We start from the raw sequence: 20,703 nt of genomic DNA, 5'->3' as shown, positions 1-20,703 counted from the left end.
GCCCCTGCAGTACAGCAACCATCTTTGCACTATGGCATTCACAGCTAATTACACAAACTTTTTTTTTCATTCTTAGCAAGTTTGTAGCAGCCTTCTGACACTACAATTGAAGCAGCAAGTTATTTCAAGTGGCAAGAACTACTATTAAGGGGAAAATGAGTCACTACATACCCTCTGCAGTGGGTCAATATAGATTTTGGTATAAAACAGCTGGTCATCATCATTATCTTGCAGGTTCCATTGCTGTACCATTTGGTTTATATATGGAGCATAACCAATAAATCCTGCAATATCACACAAGAGAATTTATTTCTACTTGAAAACTATCTTTCTGATCATTCCATTGCATGTCAGATGGCAGTGTAACCATTCTCTGCCATCAATTTCCATCTCCAAAGATCTGTCTTCATGGTACATATTTTGAATCGCTTTCACCTGTTTAGTTTTCCTTATAATGGTATATTAAGAAACATGAAGGATTCTGGGATCTGTTTTAGACGGCTAGAGGAATAGCTCAGACAGTTCCAAGGTATGGGTCTGAGGCTACGCCTGCTGCTGAGAAAGAAGGGATCCAGCTGTGGAAAATGGCATGAAGCTAAGCCTTAGTGTTGTCAGTCTCTCCTTGCTGGCAGGAAAGTATAAATTCAACATGCCACAACAGTACAGGAAATTCAGCTGAAACTTGCCATACATCACATTTACTTCAAAGACAAAACAAACCAAAACAAACCAGGGGCTACATTGCGTGGGGGGCGGAAATGGCATTAACTTTCAAAAGCTGTGTCTATGAAGCTCCAACCACTCATGAGTCCAAGAGAAGCCCAAGACAAGATGCCATGCACAACAGATGGTGCAGGTTTTCATAGTCAACGTATTTCCTTCTTCTCAGCAATTAAATGGTTCACCATGCTGACATTTAAAGTGACAACAGTTCGGCTTCAGAGTTAGCACTTCACTGAAATCAAATAGCAGTAGGTCACACTTCTCTCAGAGCTATTGCTGCAAGCTGCCTGCAGACTCATAAGGACCTTACCTTCTAAGGCACGTCTACAGCACAGCTGCTGGGGCAGCAAAGCTACATCATTTGCAGCCGTGCTGCTGTTGAGCTAGAAGGTAGCTGCTTCCTACATTGGAGGGAAAGATTCTTTCCGTTGATGTAGTTAATACACTTCTATGAGAGGCAGTAGGGAGGTCAACACCAGGGTTTAGGTCGATTTAACTACATGGCTCAGGGTGAAAATGTTTTCACAGCTCAGTGCAACATAGCTAGATCAATCTAATTTTTAAGTGTAGACCAGGCCTCAGTTACACTTGGTTTACATTTTGTACGTCATCTTTGCAAAACCAAAGTCTAAAGACTTTACTGCTGTTTTTTTTTTTTTAAAAAGTAAATCAATCATAGAATCTCTAGCAAAAACACGGCAGCCATCAGGGAAAAGTCACCAAGAAGAAACCCCATCCTGGCAGCTCCAGAGCCAGAGTTTGTCCAAGCAATGTTTTTGCTAAATAAATATTTTAGCTCTCTCAATTCAATAACCCTCCTTTCCCCCTCACAAATTAGCACATGTCTTCCTACGCATTCCTGCAAAAGAAAATAGAGAATACTATTACAAAAAGTGTTGTGACCCAAGAACCTCTCAATGCTAACTGACAAAAGAGTTATAGAAATCTCATGAGTCCGGTGTGTGCATCCTAGTTCTCAATAGCATGTCATGTGAAATCTCAAATGAAAGCCAGCATCACACTGGTCATTAATACCACTGTGAAAAGTGTGTACAGATACTATGTAAGGAGTTACTTAAACATACACTGAAAATTCATAGATGGACTCACAGAGTCCAAGGCCAAAAGGGACCATTGTGATCATCTAGTCTGACCTAGTGTATTACAGGCCAGAGAACTTCTCCAAAATAATTCCTAGAGCACTGATTTAAAAATTGTGAGTGATGAAAAATCCACCACAATGCTTGGTAAATTATTCCAATGGACAATTACCCTCACTGTCAAAAATTTACACCTTATTTCCAGTCTGAATTTGTCTAGCTTCACCTTCCAGCCATTGTATTGTGTTATACCCCTCCTGTGTATACCTTTCCTTGGTTGCTATCCAGCGTACTTCACTGCCTGGCCAGTTCATGTGTCTTTTATGACTGAGAACATACCAGGTTGTTGCCCCTTCACCACATATTTATTCTAGCCTTACAAAGTATAACAGCATACTGAAGGCTTACAGCAAGAAGCGGCTTCCACATAGCCTTCTCTGCTCAGCCCCAGCTCACCCTCTAAGCTTTTCCCCTGCTTCCTGTTCCTCCCACTTATATCCTCCCAATTACTGAGCCAATTGTCCCATTAGCCCAGAAATTGCCAAATGTCAGTAACCCTCAACAAAAATTGATTAATTGGCTTCAGTTAAGCCTGCACTCATCCCAGTGCTGTAGCAACCTCAGAGACCAGGGTGCTACTAATAGTGCCCTGTCACAATACCTCTCTGCTAGATAGAAGATCCTATTATTTAATATTTGCTCTCCATGCAGATACTTATAGACTGGAATCAAGTTACCTCTTAACCTTCTCTTTGTTACATTAGATTCAAAGAGCTCAATCTATTTATCACTATAAGGCAGGTTTTCTAATCTTTTAACAATTCTCGTGGCTCTTCTCTGCATCCTCTCCAATTTATTAACACCTTTCTTGAATTGTGACCACCAGAACTGGACACGGTATTCCAGCAGTGGTAGCAGCAGTGCCACATAAAGAGGTAACGAAACTTCTCTACACCTACTCAAGGGTCCTCCGTTTATGCATCCCAGGATTGCAATAGCTCTTTTGGCCACAGCATTATATTGGGAGCTCATGTTCAGCTTATTATCCACCAAGACACTCAAATCTTTTTCAAAGTCACTGCTTCCCAGGACAGAGTCCCCCAGCCTGCAAGTATGGCCTATATTCTTTGTTCCTAGATGTATACATATACATTTAGCCATATTAAAACGCATATTGTTTGCCTGTGCCCAGTTTACCAAGTGATCCAGATCACTCTGAATCAGTGACTTGTCCCCTTCATTATATACCATTTTCCCACGTTTTGTGTCATCTGAAAACTTTATCAGTGACGATTTTATGTTTTCTTCCAGGTCATTGATAAAAATGTTAAATAACTTAGGGTCAAGAACCGATCTCTTTGGGACACCACTGTAAACATACCCACTCAGTGATGATGCCCTGTTAACAGTTACATTTTGAGACCTATCAGTCAATCAGGTTTTAATCCATTTAATGTGTGCCATGTTAATTTTATATCGTTCTAGATTTTTAATCAAAACATTGAACATACCAAGTAAAATGCTTTACAGAAGGCTAAGTATATTAGATCAACCCCCATGTTGGCCACAACACTTTCTGAGTTAGTATAATGTTTAGAAATTCAGTATTGGCAGCACAAGACCTTCACATGTATTTTAAAGTCTGTATAAATGTATTAGTTACCAGCAAAGATGAAAAACAGGTTTTCCTTCAGCCAGGAGGTAAGAAATGTATATCCCTCTTTCAGGATGTAAATTAAGAAGTATAAGCTAACACAATGGATGCTCATTTATATACAAAGTCAACACAGAAGCAGCACGCAGGGGGTGGGGGCAAGGGAAGCAAGCCTCAGGTGGTTATCCTGTCTATGAGCAAAGAATGAACTTTGAGGGTATATGGGATCTCAGCGAGCCTTCATTGAAAACACCGCAGAGGACTTTGGGTGAGATGAACTTATTTAGACAAGTGGTTAACCTGTTAGTTAAGTTTAGTCTCTAGAAAGCATGTTACAGTTGTGTTTTATATTTGTTTCTAGTATTTTTACTCTATCACTTGAATCTTTGATAATAAATTTATACTGACAATGAGAATAAGTTTATTGAAGTGCTGTGATATTAAGCAAAGTAGTGATCTTGAGCTGAATCTTACAAACTGATGAGTTCTGTTCCTTTGGGAACAGTGGACCTGGTAGCTCTGTGAGTAGCCCAGGTGAGGGGATCACTTCAAAAGGGACTTGAAGACTGGGGTGAACCTGTTAAACTGCAAGGTAAAGTAAGAGCTGGCATAGCCCAGAGAAGAGCTCTTGAGTCACTAACAGGCTGGTGATGTAAGGAGGCTGACACCTAGCTAAGAATAAAGCAAGACTCCTTCATGCTGAAAGAAGAAAAGAACAAGGTGATTCTCAGTCACAAGAGTGAACAAAAATTTTTCCTCTAATGGTGATTTAGGTGCCCAAACATGAATTTAGGAAACCTGCACTTTAGGTTAGTTGCCCCCCTACACACACACACACACACAATGAGAACAACAGAACAGCTAACCTTAATTAACCTTTACTATGTACAACAGTCATACCTACCTCCTGAATTAAGGAATCGTTTTCCACTACGGACAACAGGATACTTCTCTGCTAATCTTTTATCGGGCCATATTAGTCCATCTGCTGCAAATACTACTTTATGATTAGCTTGCTGGAACTTCTTTAGCATCTCTTCAGGGCCACCCGCAAAGATAACATCATAGCTAAAGTAATGGAGAGAGACCTGTTAGATAGCTCTGATTTTAAACAAGAAAATTCAAATCAGAAAAGCTTTGGCTTATTCAGACTTAAAACCATGCAGAGTTAAATAAACCTAAGAGTGGTCTCTTAATTTTGATGTAACTGTTTCATTCAGAAACATGGTATATCACCATACTTTAAGTTAACACCATCTACAGATCCTATTTCTTACCAAGATATGACCAATCACTATCTTAACCACTCTACATATATGTATCCCTTCCCTGACCACTTACACACAAAATTCTCTGAATATTTCACTTTTTTGGCTGAAATGTTTAAGGCTTTGCCTCTAATTTGGAGGGTTTTTTTTGTTTGTTTGTTTGGTTGGGTTTTTTTAGTTTAAGGAGTTTTAAATAATAATAATAAGAATATACTTTTTCCAATTGTAAAACAACTTTCTAAAATTAATTTATTTATTGGGTAGGAGCTCAACAACTGACACAGATTGGGGTTGAAATCTGGCATAAAATGGCCCTTGCTGGAAAGCAGTGAGTGGTCTTGTTCCAGAAAGCAACTAGTTTTGATTTGATGGGGTGACTATCTTTAAAAAGTCACATACTGAGCATGTACAGTAGCCCTACAGTTGTAAACCTAGGGAAACCAATGAATGCATCTACCTTAACACTAATATAATGAAATACTGTCTACATCTAATGACTAGCGCCCTTGTTTATGCACACTTTAGGTGCTATTCCAGTCAGTAAGTGGGAGGCTAGGATGCCTGCTTTCCTTAGTGACAATTATAGAGGTTTGAATTTAAAGCAATTACATATGCAATAAATACCATGAATATGTTGCATAGCACAGATATATGCCCTGTGGTCTGAGTCTTGATCTATGGGTTTTTTACTATGCAATCTAGTCACTTACTTCAAAAAAGTAAACCAAATTAATAGGAGCATAGGAAATAAAAATTGCTGGTTGAATTAAATCAGTAGTCCATCTTGTCCAGCAGCCTGTCTCCTAGCATGGCCAGCACTAGATGTTTGAGGAAGGGGAAAGAAGCCCTTCAACAGACCAGTCTGAACTACTTGCCCATAGGAGAAGTTTTGCCTAAATCTGGTCAGTTACTGGATAGCTATGAAAGAGAAAGTCTTTTATTCCTTGTAATCCCCCTCTCCCGCTGCCACTGTAGCGTTAATGTGGATGTTCTCTTTACCCATGAGAATGTCCAGTCCTTGAATCCTGCTAAGCGCCTGGTCTCAGTGATATCTTGGAGGAGTGAGCGTCACAAGTTTGTTGTGCATTGGAGGGCCGAGTGGGGAGAGGGGAAACAAACTTCTCAGTTTTGAAGATTGTTGCCTTTCAATTTCATTATGTTCTTGTACTACAAAAAACTGGTAAACAGAAGCTCTGCATTTAACTTCTCTATCTCATTCATCATTTGGTATTAAGCAAACATATCCCTTCTTCTCCCTCACCTCTAAACTAAATAGCTCCAGTGTTTCATTCCATCCTCATAATGAAATCTTTCTATTTCTAGTAATATTACTCTCTCAAATCTGAACACCATTTTCCTGCTATAACTTTTTGGAGGTTGGTTGAGCAGAACTACACTGTATTCTAGGTGAAAAGAGACATATCACTGAGAGCATTATAATATTTTCTATCTCATTCATTACACATCTTAACCTTTTGTTTTGACTGCTATTGCTTATTGAGCAGAAGTTTTCACTGAGCTGTCTACAATGATGCCCAGGTCTCTTTCCCAAGAGGTTACAGTTAATTTTACAATAAGCACTGTTTATGTGTAGTTCAATTTATTTAAATTATTCCTGCCAATGGTGCATTTCTAAGTTACATATCCCTGTCACTTGACAAGGCTCCGATTCCTCTAAGGCCTTCTCTAACCAGGTACAGCAGTGAGTGACCAGCCATTAGTGTAGCTGTACCATTACCAACACCCAGTATAGCCAGCAAAAATAAGATACTCTTTGAAGTGGTGCAGCTTATTTTGCTTGAAAGTGGGACTAATTGCACTTGTTTGCCTTCCCCTTTTACACTAAGGATTTGTACCAATGAAGCTACACCAGTCGTTGAAGTCCTCAAGACCTGACTTAGTGCTATTGTTACATCTGTCCCCAACCCATACCACACAATGCAGTTAGCTTCCCCACCTAACTGACTTTCCTGTAGACATTGGCAGTGGAGGGCACGATATCTGCCCAAGTCCCTATTCTCCCTAGATTAAATCTAAGCATGCATACACTCTGAAAATTAGTGGCATTTATCTTATTTACTCTAAAGGAAAATACTGTTTAAGTAATAAAACAGCTGTTGAAAGAGGCATTTATAAGAAATGGGTTTTCAAAGCATCCTCTATAAAGGAAGAGAAAACCACTGGCAAAAGCTACTTGTTATGAACCATAACAGAAGCAGCAGAGTCAGAGTTAAGTCCCTTTGCCAAAAAAATGCCTTATTCCAAAATTGAGAGACTTGGCATAGTGCATACTTTCCAGCTTATTTCCTATGGGGGAAGAGGGGAAGGAAGAGAGACTTCAAAAACAATCTCAATCTATCTGCCAGGATGAGGACACGGTAATAGCAAGAACACCATTTTCTGGAGTTAAGGGAAAAAAATCCTTGCCTCATAAATTACTCTGAAGACAAATGAGTAATTTAAAAGGAAACTCATTTTTCTGATAGTATCATCTTTGGTGCCCCTTTCTCTTCAAGCAGGTGCAATTTCTTGCTGCACTTAACTCCAAAAGGCATAAGCATATACATTAGGGGAGAAGGCATGCCAGAGCGTACTGCACAACATCTATTCTTTGCTTCCCAGCGACCACAGGAAGCAGAGTGTCAGAGCAGCCCGGAAGTCATTCTAATTTACATGGGTTGGGGCAGGCAGCAGAGGCTAAGTAAGCCCCGCAAAAGGTATCATCAATTACTCAGACTTTAAGGCCAGAAGGGACGATCATGATCATCTAGTCTGACTTCCTGCACATTGCAGGCCACAGAACCTCACCCACCCACACCTGTATTAGACCTCTAACCTCTGACTGACTTACTGAATTCCTCAAATCATAATTTAAAGACTTCACGTTACAGAGAATCAACCATTTACTCTAGTTCAAACCAGCAAGTGATCAATGCCCCACACTGTAAAAGAAGGTGAACCCCCCCACACACCCCGCCAGGGTCTCTGCCTGAAAGCTACTTCCCTCCTCAAATGCAGGAACAAACTAAAGGAGAATCCATCCACTGAGTACTACTCTAAGAGTAGTCCTTTGAAGGGAAGGGGACCTACTTACAGAGTAGGAATAAGGGTGCTGGAGTCTAGTCTTTACAGACTTTGCTAAAAGGATTTAAATTTATGATGCTAAAATAAAGTGCTTCACATCCAAGTATCTTTACATTCACAGAACTTCTTAACACTCATTCCAATTTTGCAATTGTATAAAGAGCCTTTAAAAAAGGTAATCCTATCCATTTGGCTTGGCAGACCTGACCAACACAGCCACCACTAGTTTGGAAGAGGAGGAGGGCTCTACAGCACAAACCAGAGTAACTGGTAAATACGCACCCCAAGGAAAGGAAGTGTGTTACATAACGTATAGAAAACTGGTTTGCCCTCCTGTAGGTTTGTCACAAGGCTTTATGAAAAGAAATAAGTATGCCTTGGAACCTTCCCTGCCTTACAAAAATTATCTGCCTTTGCCCAGAAACATCCTTCCCTCCTCTTCCCATTCAAATTGGTGAAGCCGGATTCAGAGCTAGGATACAGCAAGACAGAGGGGAAAGGCTGATGGGGAGTTGGTCAAAGGCTTTAGCCCAGTAGTTTTATGGCAGGCTGCACTTTTTCAAATGGATCTACTGAAGCATCTTCCAGCTGAGAACAGGAGCCAGCTGCCTCTCCAGAGCACTGCTTCCCAAGCAAATTTACTGCTGCAATAGCAGGTTTATCAAAAGTGGCTCCATTCCTCCCTCATCCCCAGAAGAGTAGCGTAATGCCCTGCACTAACTACTTGTGAAATGGATACGCTGGCCAGGACTCAGCAAGCGAAAGAATAACCCACACAGGTGTTTATGGCTTTAAAAAACAAACTGAAGCTTTATTAGTCAGTGTGATTAAACTTTATTAATAGTGAGCTTTAATTTAAACACCACCACCACCACAACTGTTACTCAGCAACACCAATCCATTGTGGAGCTCCCATTTCCACTAACTGAGAGGGCTCTCTTATCATACAAGGCAGCTTCACTTCTGATCCAAACAAATGCCAGCGTTAGGGATTAACCATCCTTCTAATGCTCCTCTTTCATGGAGAGAAGTGCTAAAAATACTGATAATGGATGAGTGAACATGTGCACAATTTAGATGCTCAATACTCCTGTCTGAGTCCTCATTGGCTCCTGGCCCATTGCTCAGGGTTGAAGTAAGCAAAGGCCCTTGCAAAAACTACCCTCCTTTCCTGCAACATTTAGTTACATTTATGTAACTAAATCTTGTCATTGACTGTATCATTCATTACATGCCATGCCTGCCTGTTACTTCAAGGAAAGCAAAAAAAGAAAAAGCATCTTGCAGCATGGGAAAAATTCCTTCCCAATTCTACACAGGTGTTCAGCCATAGCTTAGATTAATACCACAGCCCATTTCTAGCTAGAAAACTGAACTTGTTCCTACATGAAATTATGAGACTGCACCAGTAGTTCAGTGTATCTAACTGACCTTGCATGAGCAACAGCGGGATTTGAACCTGGGACTCTGAGAATTAGCAGTATGAGACTTTAATACTCAGACTATCGGAGTAAGACCTCGTGACTTTTACACCCACTTAGGGAGAGGGCAAAAGCAAAAAGGACAGACTAACTCAAGAAATATAAAATGGAGGGTGGGGGGAAGAAATCCCTCTACAATCAGTATAAAAATTTGAGATTACACACACACCCTAAGTAAAGATCTTCAAAATTAAATTTTAAAATAAGTTTCACTAGTACTTGCCCAATAGGGCAGACTAAATTACTCATTTTATCAAACCCAAATAAGGTTAACTCCTTTTAAAGGATGAAACAAACAATTGCTCTCAAGATGCATTCCATTTATCAAAATACAGTAAATTGGTAATAAGGTTAAATATGAAAGAAAGTGTCTGCAAGTAGCAATTTCATATCTGAATGGGTAGCTTATCCTACCAATCGTACATCACTCTAAATGCAAATTAAATGTAGGAGAGTGAAAATATTTAGTCCCCTATCAGTTCTATTACAAATGTTGTTCATAAAGCGGGTAAACTGATTTCTGCTTTCCATTTCTAACTACTTTTTGCATATCACAAAGAGAAAAAAATGAGAGAATGTAAGTCAAGTCATAAAACATGACTGTAAGGTTGAAAATCCAGTCGAACAGCTGCCCTAACTCATAATGTAATCAGAAAAGCATGAGAACTTTTGAATAAATAAGATGATGCAGGGAGATCACTCTCTCACATATGAACTTTGCTAACCTAGCCCCTCCATATCTGTTTAACTTGCAAAAACACTCAAACTTTAAAGGAAATCCAAAATTGCACAGAAGTTATACTAAATCAAAAGAGAAATTAACCTGATGTAAGTCCAAGAGGCCATTGCATTGTGGTCTTGTTTAGAATGAGTGTGTGTGTAAATGACAGACTGAGTGGTTTTAAAGATGAAAAGAAAGAGAAAAGGAAAAAAAAAAAGAATTGTAGTATGTCTGCTAAAAATTTTATTCCAAACTGACAGAAGTCTGCATCAGATAGGACATCACTGTCAATAATAAAAGCAGCAGATGTTACTCAGCTCACACAAAACTTCTCAGGGTGCACAAACTGAAGCATTTCTGCAATTCCCTACTTTGTGATTCACTCTCCTTGCATCCACCAAGGCAACTGCTTTAAAGGTTTGACCTGGCTCTGATAGAAGTTGACAGGGAAGCTTCTGTAGAATTCCATGGACCAGATTCTCAGTTACACCAATCCTGTCCTTAGGGAAGGAACAGGAGGGATTTGGCAGGTGGGGAGGGTATAGGGAAAGATAGCTTCAGGTCACCTTTGTGTGCTCCTTGTATTCTGGTCTGAGGGACCTACCTGGCCCCCAGGGAGGTTGCTCTAACTTATACTTTGCTATGGGACCTGGGAAGCAGAAAATCACGGTAGTTCAGTGTGCTGCAGCATGTTACATCCCTGCTGTGGGGCTGTCCTCTCCCCACAGGCAGTAGAATCATGGCTGGTGAGGGGGCCCTTACTGAAGCTCTACAGCAGTTGGGGAGACCCCTCACACAGGAGATATTTTCAGGGAGCATTTCCAGCCTATTTAAGACCCCTTTAAACTGCCAGACCAACATAAAGGGGCTTTCGTGTTTTTGAGAATTATGCCCCAGCGGTCTACTGGCCACCACTTCAGTTTGAAGCTGCTTTTACCACTTCCTCACACACCATTTCCATCTCACAATCACCTTCTGTTAGAACAGCAACAAGACAGTTGCTTTTTCATGGGAAAAGGTAAACTAATAACCAAATGTTTAGTCAGTCAATGGGTTTCACAGATTGGTCATGCAATAACATTGTTTATAGTACAGCAGAGCCATGGCCCTGAGACAATTTTTACATCTGTAAATCTGACAAAAACCAACATCTGCTCCAATTGCATAATATTTTTATGAATGGAAAACTAGAAGCTAACTTTCTCCAATAAAAACTAAAAGAGGAGAAAATATCAGCATGCCACAAGAGCTTTTATTAGCATCCTATACAGAACAGAGCATGAAAGCAACAAGCAGAATTTGCTTACCATTCAATAAACATTACAATCAAGTCCTCTTGATCAGCATAGCTGTCTATTCCTTCTTTCAGCAATCGCACTTTCTGTCCTCCTCCAATTGAGTTAATTAACTTCCCACCTTTCCACTCTTCACCTTTACCAAGAACCTGGGAACAGGGAGAAATTGTATTTTTTCACTTGTACCCAGAGGGTAATTTTTAATATAATCTTGTTTAAAAATGGATATCAAAGCAGACGCAAGCAAGCAAACGCCAACTAGTGGATGTTCTAGCATTGTAAAATGCAGTGAGCCAGCATTTCAAGCATTGTAAGTTTTCCATGCCTCAAGTAGAACTGAGCACAATGACATCATTTCAGAAATAGAGACACAATTCCTAACCAAATAAGAACCCAAAGATTACTTTCCACTACATCTCATATCTCTCTCACTTAGGAAGAGAAGATATGTTGATGGTAATATTCCTCTAAATTGTATATTAAAACATTCACTCACTACATGACCTTTAAACATTGCTACAGTATTTGGAGATAAAGAGGGGTAAGAGAGCATAGAAGGGACATGACAATGGAAACTATAAACATTTAAGTGGCATATGCTCCAATACGTCTGTTAGTCTATAAGGTGCCACAGGACTCTTTGCCGCTTTTTCAGATGCAGACTAACATGGCAACCCCTCTGATACTATAAACATTTAGTTGTTTTTAATGCCTCAGGCCACTTTCTCACACTACAGGTTTAGGATGGATTCCTCAATGTATGATAGGCAATTAAATCAACAGAATTCCATCTTTACCAAGTATTGTAGGGAATCATATCAACAATAACCACCTAAATCTTTTCAGAGTAACAGCCGTGTTACTTACAATGCTTGAAATGCTGGCTCACTGCATTTTACAATGAATCCGATGAAGTGAGCTGTAGCTCACGAAAGCTCATGCTCAAATAAATTGGTTAGTCTCCAAGGTGCCACAAGTACTCCTTTTCTTTTTTCACCTAAATCTTTTGTAATCCTTGAAAGTTTAAACACTAGATTATTATTTTTCTTGAACTACTAACTGTCAGAGGGATTACAGCAATATAGTTGCTATATAACAATCAGCAAAATTACAAGCAAATGGCACTCTCCAAAGGTCAGTTTCCTAGGATTTTTAATATATTATTGTTCAGTTAGGAAAGATGATTTTTCCTCCTGTACTTTTTCAGGACTTGATGGTTGAAGTAAACAGACTACAGCATTTCAACTTATTTCTAAAAGAGAAATCAATGGGCCAACTGCCATGAATTGGTCTCTTTTGATTTATAGTTTCAATAGTGTGATAAGAAAAGGAGTACTTGTGGCACCTTACAGACTAACGAATTTATTTGAGCATAAGCTTTCGTGAGCTACAGCTCATTTCATCGGATGTGATAAGCATTGATAATGTTTTATCAAAGATACATTTCAATCCCTTGGTTTTGTCTTGAGGGACTGATTTATGGAGAAAAGTTTAAAAAATGGGGGGGCGGGGGGCGCTGATCATGCTCCTGTGAGATTTGCATGCAGGAGGCAGCTTCAGGATACAGATTCCTTCATTCTGCATTGGAAATAGTAGTCCAGAGTAGGCCAGCAAGAGGATTGGGCGATCAAAAATGGTGAAAGAGTGATAAGGGAGGAGTGGGAAGATTTGTATTGTCCTCTCACCAGCTCTACAGAGATTCCCTGGGAAATATAACACAGCTAAGGGATTTATTAGGTTTCTATGCACCCCACTTCCCCAATAGTAGGACCCATTTAAGAGGTATGGGGCCCTGAAGGCATCTTCAGCTTCATGAGCTCTGTCAGCACAGCTCCCATGGGTTTTGCTGCAGGAGGGATGATGAGGTAGTCAAATAAATATAGCTTTGCTAAGCAAAAACTAAGGTGTGACATGATAATCTACAAACACTTGAAGGGTGCGAATACTGAGGGAAGGGTGGCATGCTTAGAATGAAAACGTGTAACAGCAAAATAGCTAAGAGTAATAACAAATGTGGTAGTAATGGAATGAAATTAAGAAAGAAAACACGCTTTCAGAAATGTCATTCTAACAGTGAAATCTATGAATCTGTGGAATAATTTCTCAAGGTCCGTGGAAGAAACCCCATTCCCTGGCACATTTAGAAACAGACTAGACAAAACACTAGCAAACGTCTAATGGGAAACATATCCTGCAAGGATACGGAACAGATGACCTAATGGGTTGTCTCCATTGCTAGGTTCCATAACTGTTTTACCTGACTGCAGCATAATCATGACACATTGTTTCTGTGTTAAGACTATTTCATTTCTGAGTTAAGGCTATAAAACTATGTCCAATATTCAGCATGAGTGACAGCATACAGTACCTTCACTGTATAGTTGAAGTGCTTTGCAGTTTGCATGAAGCGGTGAAAGCCATCTGTTTCTTTAGTTGCAACAGTTAGAACTAATAGTTTATCTGGTGAGGGCAAAGAGAGATAAGATCAACAACTTTATATCATAAAGCCACAGTTTATGACAAAGAGGCTGACTATCAGATTTTAATGCATATTAGCTTTCATAGTCCACACTGAGCAACATGGTGGTGTTACTAAAGTACTTGTGCCCCTTTGTGCGTCTGATTTAGAAAAAAAAAAGGGGGAAGATGTCACATTACAGGATTACAACTTCAGATGAGGAACCAATGACTTCAGATGAACAAAAACCCTGTGTTCTTCCATATGCCCCAATGAAAAAAGCAGAATATATCTAAGACACAAACAAATGGAATATAAACGAAAAACAAGCTAAAGGAAAAGGATGCAATACATTTCTAGTCTGAATTTGAACTAATCCTTTGTCTGATCACCACACGGCAGCAATGCAGTACAGACTTTTGTACCAGATCCCAGCTTAACAAATCCTTTAAATGCAGTTGGCAGGCACAGGGGCTTGGAGACTCTGTTTATAGGTTAACATGTTTACAGTTCTAGAAATACACTGCTGAGAGTAGAGTCCCCTGGAAGCCTGCACTCCTGTGACTGATTAAATTTTTTTGCCTTTAAAACATGTTGTCAAAGAGAAAAACTGTTCATTCTTATTCCAAGTCTGAGGTTTGTATGACACCTTGTTGACTACTCTGTACTTTCAGTGGCATGCCAGCAAATGACAGTACAACAAACTTTCTTGTCATCGCCTTTGCTTTTGACTGAGAAGTCTGTATCTTGAACAGTTCAGATGAAACTGTGAAGCTCCGAAAGAGCTTGGCATTGCTCTGACCCAACTGTTGAGCACTGCTCTGTACCATGGCCTCAATACCATGGCTATGCAATAAAGGTCCACACTCAGTTATGGGTACCTAATCATGCAGGAACCCTATCCAACTTTAACTTTCTAGTCAGACTGGTCGGTTCGCCAGTGAGTATTTCAGTTCTCTAGTTTGTTTCAAGCCACAGCTGTTTTCTAAACAGAGCTTGTGAGATCAACCGATCCAGAAATTCAAAATGATCTCCTCCAGATGGAGTTCATGTTGCTTCACTTCCCCAAAAATCCCCTAGTCTTATCTTCAGCGGTGCTGCAACATCTGTTCTAGGCAGAAGCTGTGACAACATCCCTACTATGATTGCAGCTCACTCCAGGACAGACTGATCATCCCCTAAACACACAGGTCTTCAACATCTGTGTATTTTATTGGTCACCTTCCAGTTGGCATTTTGTTTGGCTTGGCAACAATCAAATTAACAAACCATGATGTAGTAAATATACTGCTTATCCTTTTCTGTCACTTGCCTTGTAGAAGGGATGCATATCACTAGTTACTGTTCCCTGGGATCAGCGCGCTTCAGCAAACCAATTGAGCTATCACTATTTCATTGCTTCTTCATCTACTCCTTTGATTACTGGGTGAGAGCTAACAAAATAGTAAAAGGAGAACTAGGAACAGAACAACAGGGCCCAAGAAAATAACATGATTCACTAACCACATCGAAGGAGAAGTGGAGTTTTAACCTAGAGTGTTCATGAAGGAAAGTGTTTCCTTTTAATTCAACCCCACTAGACTACAGAGATGGGCCTCAAGATCCATATAAATAGGAAATCAAAATTACAGCTCTGACTCCCGTTGTGCAGTGCCTTGCCCTGGTTGTCAGCCTAGCTACTGCCCTCCCTCCCTTGCGTGGCTTTATTTCAGTGATGGAGTGGTGTCAAAAGTTTTAAATTAAAGTATTTGGAAATTATTTTGGATCAAAGAGCCAACAGAAATGTAAATGATATTTTAAGTAAAGAGTAGCATTTAATAGAGATCAGTGAAGTAGTACAGATAAACTAAGAACTGAGTGGACAAAAACTTCTGGAGGTTAAAAAAAAAGAATTATTTCCCACTCCTCTGGTCCTTGAGCATCTTCATTTCCTGGATCAAAAGTACCAAAATCGTGCAGGAGAGGTGGCTCTAATATCCCCAGCCAAAGTGGAAACTGAAAATCCTTCAAGTGTGACAAGAAAAAAAATCAATTTGAGATTTACAGCCCAAGTTTGTATACTAGACAGGTTTAGAGAAACATCCAAGCTTTAGGGTGCTTAACCAAATATTTTTAAATTTCTCAAGCTTTGCAACTTAAAAATATTTCAGCAGCCTTTTGTAAAAATACAGTCCCCATGTTTTAAAATGTATGGGTTATTCTCACAATAGGACTTCAATGCAAAGTGTCCATGGAGGTACTGACCTACAACCACACACAAAATGTGAAATAGTACTTCTATATGACTAAAAAACTGTTTGTTTAAAAGGACAGCCAATCTAAAGTGGTTATAAGGGAGTCAATATAGAATGAATAAAAGTAAATCCTGGACCACGACTAAAACAAAACTGAAGAGAAAAGGGCTGGGTTTTTTCCCTGTGGAATGAGAGTAAATTATATATTAATTTAAAAATACAGCACTTAAAAGAAATAGAATGCACTGGAAAATGTGATCATACTAGACCATTACAAAGCCAAGTTAATCCTACATGACCTCTAAAGAATTAGCTACAGACTTACAAGACTTGGCAGAATTTCATTTGGGGCAGACATATTTTACATCTACCCTTTCCGGCAGAATGTTAACATCAAGGATTTCAACATCTGTACTAGACACGATGATGTAAGTGCCAAGCCTGGGCTAGATTAGATTTTTTTTAAATATGCAATTCAACTTAATGACTCAGAAAAAAATTCAAACCAACATGTTCTGACAAGCACAAGTTATCTAGCATAGCTAATTGGGGGAGGGGGGGTTGTTTGTTTGGTTTTTGGTACAATGAAAGTTCGTATAAAGCCATCAGCACTTTGTGCGAAGACATTTGGGGCATGCAGTCCAATATGCACTGTGTTCATTTAGCCCAACATTCATTATACAGCACAGTAATGGTCCAGTACATTTTTCTAGACTCATTCAAGATGGGGGAAATGAGCAAGCTGGCATGTAAATAATCACAACCTGTGACTGTATAAAATGGGGCAATGTAGGCAGCCAAATTGAGGAACAGTTGACACTGATTTTCAAGAGGACCTACAAGATGGTTCGTAGTAATTGAAACCACAAACTGATTACATTATTTAGTGTCTCAAACTGTGTCATATCAAAATGAGGCTATAGGTAATATCTGCAATAAGAATATTTTGTCTTTTGGTATATTTGTCCTGGTTTGAACACGCATTTTTATATTACAGCTAATGAGTTGTTGCATACTCTCATTCAGCAGCTCTAATCCATTGATCATACGAGGGTACAAGTTGTTAGGTGTATGTGATCCTTAAAGAGTTCTTTTACAAACACAGTAGCAACTGCAGCTACTGTGCTTTGAGTTGTACTCTGTTTATGCAATAGTTATCCTTTGAAGGGTTTTGTTTTGTTTTTTAAATTGGGACCTGTCTGAAGAAAGCAGACAGAATGCGCTGTCATCCTGTCTATTGTGTCTGGAGAGGCACTGCAAAAATTTATCAGATTACAGTTATATGGGCACACAGCTGAAAAAGCAGCTCCCTTTTCTTTCAAACCAATAAGTTACTAAAAAAAATACTTGTGTAATTCATATAACTTCATAGGCCTTATTCTGATCTCATGAACTGGCATAGCTGACGTCGTTGGAGCTGCTGCTCACTTATTCCTATATAAGTGAGGGCAGGTCTAAACTACAGCCTAAATCAATATACCTTACTTCGCTCAGGAGTGTGAAAAAGCCCCACCCCTCCTGAGCAATGCAAGTTTCGGGCTGTCCACACCAGCACAATGTCGGCAGGAGACACTCTCCCATCAACATAGTTTCTACTTCTCGCAAAGATAGTGTCATTATGCCAATGGGCGAGCGCTCTCCCATCGGCATGACGGCATCACCAGACCTGTTGCAGCTGCACTGATGTAACTCTGTAGTGTAGACTTGCCCTGAGAGAAGAATCAGGTCCCTCCGTAAAAGAAGAAAAAGACCTAAAAAAAATTACATTCACACATCACATTAAATTCCTTATGAACTCATCTTTAATGTCAATTCCTTCGACAATTCTACTTCTCATTAGTTCTATTTGTGAGCAATTTTAAAAAGAAAAAGAGCCTGGTGGCTTTAACACATTAGTCCTGCAAAACAGCTACCTTCTAATGTCAATTCCAATTAAAAATTTCTTGAAATCTGCTATGAAAATGTAAGAGGTAAAATGAGTCTTACTTAAAAGGGACCTGAATTCACTAATTTAGTCATTCAGATGCAGCAAGTCCTTAAAGTCAATGGGCCATATTCTAATCTTATACTGGAATAAACCTGAGGTAACTCTACTGTTGAAGTCATAAAACTAGTCATGTTGAAGTCATAAAACTAGTGTATGTGACAAACAGAATCAGGACAGGTAAGTTTAATCAAGGTGTCTTTTGATTCCAAGATGTGATGCCTCTGAAACCTCAAATTAACAAATAAAAGACCACATAATGCAATGGCCTCAGTATGTTTCTAGCAGATTTCCACACATCACAAAAATCATCATGTCTCACGCCCTGATGGAAGACTAAGCCATAGATCAAGGATTGAATGCTACACTTAGCATCTGGCTCCCGAAGGTGATCCCTCTAAATAAGGGTTAGGATGCATTGATGAAGCAATGTTGGGAAGATTCCTCTGTCACTGTACTTGATATCAATTTTCCTGGGCCTATACCTAACCTCCTTACTCACGTGAGTAGTCTCCTTTACTCCAACAGGGCTACTCACTGACACCAAGAAGGACTTGGCCCTGTGGATAAAAGCAGGACTTATTATATTAAAGTCTGTGAGTTCAGTACCTTTAACAAACTATCATTTCACTTAAAAAGCAGGAGGGGGAAGGGAAAAAGAAGAAACAGCTAAAAAATCCTCATGTTAAAACTTAGCATTTCATCTCCATGAGACTACATAATAATGTGCTTGTAATTCAGGATCACCCAGCGTGGCTCTATCCTACTCTAATAGCTGGATCGCTAGAATTCATACAGCCTTTGTGCTAACAGAGCGGGGTCTTTTAGCTTAGCAGTAGAGACTTATGTTTTTAGATCTAGAGGGCCTGGGTTTGAACATTGCTACTGACAGGACACCCATGGCATAGCGTTACAAACTGCTGAAATTAAAATGGATCCTATCTAGTTTCTGGAAACTTCCAATACCACATGCAATTTACATGCACAATAATATTTCGGACAACAAACATGACTGTGCCCCCCACCCAGATCTATACATGTAGGGAATCAAAGCAACTGCAGGAGACCAGTGATATCCATGCAGGGGGCAAAGGGACTCTCCATGAGCATTGCTCATCCACCTACTCTTTGGCAAAGAGAAAAGGAGTACTTGTGGCACCTTAGAGACTAACCAATTTATTTGAGCATGAGCTTTCGTGAGCTACAACTCACTTCATCGGATGCATACCGTGGAAGCTGCAGCAGACTTTATATACACACAGAGATCATGAAACAATACCTCCTCCCACCCCACTGTCCTGCTGGTAATAGCTTATCTAAAGTGATCATCAAGTTGGGCCATTTCCAGCACAAATCCAGGTTCTCTCACCCTCCCCCCCACACACACACAAACTCACTCTCCTGCTGGTAATAGACCATCCAAAGTGACCACTCTCTTCACAATATGTACGATAATCAAGGTGGGTCATTTCCTCTGTGTGTGTGTGTGTTTGTGTGTCCCCGGAAAAAAAAAGGGGGGGGAGGTGAGAAAGCCTGGATTTGTGCTGGAAATGGCCCACCTTGATTATCATGCACATTGTAGGGAGAGTGGTCACTTTGGATGAGCTATTACCAGCAGGAGAGTGAGTTTGTGTGCGGGGGGGTGGAGGGTGAGAAAACCTGGATTTGTGCTGGAAATGGCCCAACTTGATGATCACTTTAGATAAGCTATTACCAGCAGGACAGTGGGGTGGAAGGAGGTATTGTTTCATGATCTCTGTGTGTATATAAAGTCTGCTGCAGTTTCCACGGTATGCATCCGATGAAGTGAGCTGTAGCTCACGAAAGCTCATGCTCAAATAAATTGGTTAGTCTCTAAGGTGCCACAAGTACTCCTTTGCTTTTTGCGAATACAGACTAACACGGCTGTTACTCTGAAACCTACTCTTTGGCAGTATGCCTCCATTGACATACAAGCTGTCACTTGCACCTTGTCTGTCACCAGAGGGGAGTATCAGGCCCAGTGTTTTGTTATACAGCAGACTTAAGCAGCATGTAAACAGGAAGCATGTGATCCTATAACCCAACACAATACCAAAGTATAAAAGGATGTATGCAGACCGGAACTTCAATCCAGCTGAGTGTGCTAAACTTAGCAGAGTGTTACTATAGAGGGCAGTCTGACAATTACATTAATAAAACAGACCTGCTTTCCAGAGACAACCACTGAGAGACACTCGGCATTTAGCTGACACAGTATCTCCAGAGGCAAATGTGCTCATTTTTAAATGCAAATTATAACTTTACCAATAAGGAAACACTTTGCTAGTCATGTTGACAAAGCCAAGGTTGCATACAAAGGTCTTTGTAACTTATTAGGATTCCTAATGAACATTTTACATCATCATCTAATTTCCCTTACATAACTGACTTTTGGGCTGCCATAAATCAAGGATCTGACAACACTCCCATCATAAATTTTTGTTTTCAGGAGTCAGAACTATAATTCAGAACGTTTGCTTTGGGCTGAAGGTTAGCCAACAAGGTCTAAAGCAGGAACCGTTCTGCCAAGTTTAAGTAACAATGTCCTCCGCCCAAGCCCCCTGCCAAACAATGTGTGACTAGCTAGACTTTTGCCAGTCTTTGACCCACATGGTTTTTATTTTTATTGAATGAAGAGACACAGATTTGCACCAGTGCTTGTGGACACTTTCAGAATTGT

General features: G+C 40.0%; 1 protein-coding gene across 2 annotated transcripts in view; it reads right to left on the bottom strand.

Moving 5' to 3' along the window:
* Positions 1–20,703, bottom strand: part of PLOD2 (procollagen-lysine,2-oxoglutarate 5-dioxygenase 2) — a 78,713-nt gene that overhangs the window by 45,210 nt on the left and 12,800 nt on the right. For both annotated transcript variants that reach the window (XM_048864197.2, XM_048864198.2), the window contains exons 2-5: positions 13,695–13,786; positions 11,339–11,475; positions 4,382–4,545; positions 172–284 (exon numbers count right to left, since the gene is read on the bottom strand). In XM_048864197.2, the coding sequence (XP_048720154.2) occupies positions 172–284; positions 4,382–4,545; positions 11,339–11,475; positions 13,695–13,786 (506 nt within the window). The remainder of the gene's footprint in view (positions 1–171; positions 285–4,381; positions 4,546–11,338; positions 11,476–13,694; positions 13,787–20,703) is intronic.

The sequence above is a fragment of the Caretta caretta genome, chromosome 9 (genome assembly GCF_965140235.1).
Source record: "Caretta caretta isolate rCarCar2 chromosome 9, rCarCar1.hap1, whole genome shotgun sequence".
NCBI classification, from domain to species: Eukaryota; Metazoa; Chordata; order Testudines; family Cheloniidae; genus Caretta; species Caretta caretta.
This window is presented reverse-complemented; position numbering and strand designations above follow the sequence as displayed.